Genomic DNA, 5,044 nt, shown 5'->3' on the forward strand with positions numbered 1-5,044 from the left:
AACGTAGTTGGGCAAACGAGAAAGCACGCTCCTGATGTTTCCACTCGTTACAATTATAACGTGTTGTCTCTTCTAAAGGCCTGTATGCAGCTCTCAAGAAAAGCAAAAACTCCATATAAAATGACGTACAAGAAATGGCTAAGAAATTTTCTTAAGTCAAATTTCCCTAAGGCAGTACGCAGTTCTTAAGAAATTTACTACGCTTTCTACTACGGTTTTCTAAAGTTTTTTATGAAAAAAGAGCACAAGGCAACCCAGGCTTGCAACAGAAATATATGCCCGTCCCATTATTTCTTGAGGAAAGAGTGAGGCAACAGGCTGTGAGGTATCAAAAATGTCAAAATTCCTTGGACACACACGCGAAATAATGGCAATTTTTTCTTGACCGTTTTCTTGAGAGCTGCATACAGGGCTTTATAGATTCACGTTCTTTGCGGCCATGCTTTGGGGCTACATATGTATGCGAGCCTACAATCGATAGTTTCTTTCCGACATGGTCAGGCGTTTTTTGCAGGGTAGTAGTAGCAACACTGCCGCAAGCTCCAACCGATTAAAGATCGATAGCACACACATTTGACAGCCGGTTCGCAGTCCTACCAACGTGACGCTGACGTTTTTCAATACTTCAATGGCAGCCATTGAATTTTCTTTTCGCGTCTACTTTGCAAAAAAGTTTTCGTGTGTGTGCTCTGAAAAAGTGAAAAATTCACCAATTTGAACCATAAAAAGTAAAGAAAATTATGTGCGTGCGCACACCGTGAATGATGCTTCACAAATGAGTGTATAGACTTGTGGAAAGTTTATTTTTTTTCCGTAAAACGGTAGAAAAATCCGTACGCAACCTCAATTGATTTTGTATTGGTCGTATCTCTCACACCAATTAAAAAGAACTAGGTGTTAATCGGACTTTTCTGTGTCTATTCATAATCAACTACCTTAAAAGGGTGAATATGACTTCACCCTCGCCGGCGAACAGCCCTATGCCGCCGCCTCAGGCGCCGCCTGCTCAAAGTCCCTCGCCATCGCCACACAGCCCATATCCGCATCAACAAATGACTCAAGGGCCACAAGGTCCACAGGGCCCTTCCGGGGCAGGACCGCCTGGACCGCCCCATGGCCCACCGCAGCAATCGCATATGCAAGCACCACCGCCACATAGTCAACATGGTCCATTACCGCCGGGTGGTCATCATGGTGCACCACCACCACCCGGACATCCTGGCGGACCATATACTCATCCAATGCAACATGCTCCACCACATGGCTCTCCACATGGACCTCCGCAACACCAACAACATGGTGCAATGCCGCCAGGACAGCATGGTGTAGGCCAGCATGGCCCACCACCTCATGGCCAACAGCCACCCGGTCAGCATGGCCCTCCACCACCGGGTAGTGGAGGTGCTCCAGGAAATGGACCACCAATGTCTCATGCACCACCACCACACGGCGTACCACCGCCTCACGGACCACCGGGACCGCAGCAGCAACCGGGTGTACAAGGGGCACCGCCGCAGCATATGAATGGGCCACCAGTACAAGGACCGCCTGGACAACCGGGTCCACCCCCACAAGGACATCACATGCCACCGCATCATCAAAGCATGGGTTCGTAATTTGATTTATTAATAATTATTTTCCAAATATAATGTAAACATATTCCTGTAGGTCCACATATGGGTATGCAAATGCCGCCACAAGGTCCCAACATGCCACCAATGGGCTACCAAACTCATGGAATGCCGCCAAACGTAAGTTTTAAAATATTTTATTTTAATAAAATTAAAATACTTTGAAGCTATAGCTGATTTCGTTTCTACCGAAAAATGCAACCTTCTCCTTGACCTCTAGGCACAAACACTAAAAAGACGTCCATGAGAAGGCAAAATTTTTTGTAGAAACGAAATCGGTATAAATTAAAATTTATAAATAATTATTTAAACGTGAAATGTGTCAAAGCATCGGCCTCCTCAATCAAACCGACCATAACCTTTGCCAACTCTGGTGTAGCTGCCGCTATCAAGTTAGGCTTCATTATGTGAAATTCACCACCTTTAGTGTGATAGAGATTACCGCCGGCTTCACGTAATATAACTGCACCACCTGCTATATCCCAAGGTTGTAGATCTTCCACATGATAACAATCAAAGCTACCGCGTGCGACGTAGCAGAGCGTCAGTGCTGCGCTGCCAATGCAACGAGAACTGTAAACAGAAAAAAATTAATTAGGGACTTTGTTAGCGTATTAATTAGACTTTGTGCATACCCCAAACTATTAGCAGCAAGTTTCGAAAGACGTTTAACGTTTTTATCACGTACTAAAGGTGCGTGGACGAGCGAAATTTCATAAGCTAAAACGGCATGGTTCATCTGAAATGATTTTGAATCTATTAGAACTTTTACACCTTAAACATTATGCCGTTAATTATTTTATTTTACGAATACGTAGAAATAATGAAAAATGTTTACACTTTGTTCTGTGGTAAATTTGAAGTAAATGTATTTTGAATTTATGAGACCTAAAAATGATAAAAAAAAAACTTTTCTCGCTCCCCAGTAAAATTTATAATGGTATAATGGTATCTGTCCAGATATCTGAGCAAGGAGGCTTAGTAGATCTGGTCGCAGTGCACACCTCAGTTAATATGTATCTATGTATGTACATATCTAAATGAAAGTAGATTACATTTTTTTTACTATACATTTAAGTTAGCATTGGCTTTTGTTGAAGCAGAAATAACTCACTAAAATTTTTAAAACAGTTTTTCTCAATTTTTTTTTTTTGTATGTTACGTTCCTTAGCAAACGAGCGATGCGTTTTTATGTACCCCCGCCCACCTTAAATACATACCCTTTGAAATATTTCTTCTTTGAGTGTGTATGAACTAAAATTGTGGAGTTTATGAACTAAAGGTGGGCAGGGTAGTATACAACAAGTACTCGCAGATTATCCATCTTGATGAAATAAACTGTTTAAAATGTAAATATTTGCAGTATTAATCGCCCTCGCAGCGAAATATGATCTTATCTCGCATTGTAGTAATCTCTCTAGATAAATTTGCCCAGCATTCATAGCAAAAGTTGTAAAACCATTTATAAATTTAACGACTTGATAAAATACTGCGCGAGCAATGAAAAAAAAAAATTACTTAATGCAGACATTTAGTTTGACATTAGTCTTTTTTTCGCACTTTTTTGTATGGGATTGTAAAAAATGTCACTTCTTCCCTGTTAACAGCCTATAAATCCTACAAATTTCGGGAGATAAATGTGTGTGTCCTGATAGTTAATCCTAGCCCTTGAATAAAGGCTTTAATGTGAAGTTTTCTTATATATGGTTATATTGGTGACCCAACATATCCTGTAGTTTGGGAGAGGACTGAGGTGGTGGCCTTTGACTGGCAATTTTGAACTGATGAGTTAAGGCAGAGTCGACCAAGTGCTGTGGTTGTAGTTGTAGTCATTGTCAGAATAACCTAAAAAATCCCCAAAAGTTTTGGATAATTTTGCTCTTGTTGTTTTTGTTGTAACAGCATATAAATTCCCCCAAGACTTTTTGTTCTTGGCCAGATATTGATCTGGGTCGTTCCCTACTGTTGTGTGTCTTGTGATAGTCCTTGGCTACATATCTGGGTCATTCGAGAACGTAGGTCCTACTATAACAAGAGCGAAATAGCTACAGGGAGTTGTTGTTGTTCTGGTCAATGAACGAAATGACTTAAGAAAAACTTAGCTTATTTTACCCTACCTCATTTTCTTTACGACTTGTTATTGTTTTGGAAGTGTTGAAGGGTGAAAATTTTTTGCTGGTAATGTATACAAAAACATAGTTTAACTGTTCTATTATTCTACCTATTCGATTGTTGGTGTAAAATATATGATTGGTGTTTTTTCTCTTACCGATATTTGCTGATTGTTTTCGTTTTGTGAAATGCGCTATCAATACACTCTAAATGATAACAACCGATATACATATTTTTGATTACTATTCCTAAAACTGATCAGCTAGATTTTCGAACATATGGGACTGTCTCTCTCATACATAAGTATGTACATACATATATACAGTTGCAATGTGCTCAAATATAAAATACTAACTTTGGTACAATTCTTAACACGAATACGTTGTCCATTCATATAAGCGCCATGTCCCTTCCACGCTGAGTACATTTCATTTGCAATCGGATTATACACAATACCCACTACCAATTCCTTATTTACAGCCAAACCGACCGATATACACCAATATGGTATGCGATGTATAAAATTTGTTGTACCATCTATTGGATCAATAATCCATGTGGGCGCATCAGTCAACTCTGGCATTTTACCACTTTCGGCTACAGCTTCCTCACCAATAAATTTCGATTCTGGAAAAGCTTTGCTTAAACCCTCAACGAGTATATCTTCAATATCTTTGTCATATTTAGTGACTAAATCAAAAAATGCTGCTTTTTCTTTAAAATCCGCATTAGCATTGCTATAACCTTCACGTACTAGTGGACCACATTTCATTACCAATTCTAAAGCTACATTATAATAGTTACGTATACTCGTATCTTCACTTGTGTTTGGCATTTTTGTTGTTATTGTGCGTTTACGTCGAGCAAATGGGGTCAGTGGATAGACAAAGTGAGTTTGGAAGTAACGTCTGAGATTTCCTGCCGGCGGATGGAAGGCGTTGGTGGTGTTGCTGGTGGTGACTGCAGTGTGTTTTGTTATTCCACTATTCTCGCTTTGCTTAAAATTTGTTATGCTTCTATTTATTGTTACTGTGATTACTATTCCAGCTGTGCTTTTACTGAGTACGTTCTTATTACAAAGATGAATCGCCAACCACTGATTCCGTAGCGGAAGCATTTTTATATAAATTGCGGTTGCTCGTCGTAAAATTTGAGATGAGTGTAATGCAGAGTGTGAGCGTGTGAGAAGAAAATAAGAAAAACTAAAGCTCTTAGAACTCTTTTGTTCGCAAACAAAATTTTGTGAACTGGCGATTTTTATTCTGAGTTTGAATGTGTATGCGATTTTTTTTATCACGCTC

General features: G+C 39.7%; 2 protein-coding genes across 2 annotated transcripts; one reads left to right on the forward strand and one right to left on the reverse strand.

Annotated features, from left to right (window-relative positions):
• Window positions 1-572: 572 nt before the first annotated feature.
• LOC118755556 (proline-rich protein 2-like) lies at window positions 573-1,808 on the forward strand. Its single transcript, XM_036490387.1, has 2 exons — window positions 573-1,608; window positions 1,669-1,808. Exons 1-2 carry the CDS (start codon window positions 951-953, stop codon window positions 1,794-1,796), a joined length of 786 nt encoding a protein of 261 aa, XP_036346280.1. The 5' UTR covers window positions 573-950; the 3' UTR covers window positions 1,797-1,808.
• On the reverse strand, window positions 1,797-5,044 carry LOC118755555 (inositol monophosphatase 3-like; the record flags this gene model as incomplete). The annotated part of the gene is given in 3 exon segments (XM_036490386.1): window positions 1,797-2,204; window positions 2,267-2,370; window positions 4,099-5,044. Coding segments are annotated over 3 exon segments (1,321 nt in total), but the record flags the coding sequence as incomplete, so codon positions are not given.

Source organism: Rhagoletis pomonella, unplaced genomic scaffold, assembly GCF_013731165.1.
Source record: "Rhagoletis pomonella isolate Grant_MI unplaced genomic scaffold, Rhpom_1.0 Rhpom_scaffold_06569, whole genome shotgun sequence".
NCBI lineage: Eukaryota > Metazoa > Arthropoda > Insecta > Diptera > Tephritidae > Rhagoletis > Rhagoletis pomonella.

Bases quoted from the DNA above. Each gene is read 5' to 3' on its own strand.
- LOC118755556 (XM_036490387.1), top strand. From the start codon at position 951: ATGACTTCACCCTCGCCGGCGAACAGCCCTATGCCGCCGCCTCAGGCG. The intron at 1,609-1,668 runs GTTCGTAATTTG...ATATTCCTGTAG, and splicing joins ACCGCATCATCAAAGCATGG to GTCCACATATGGGTATGCAA.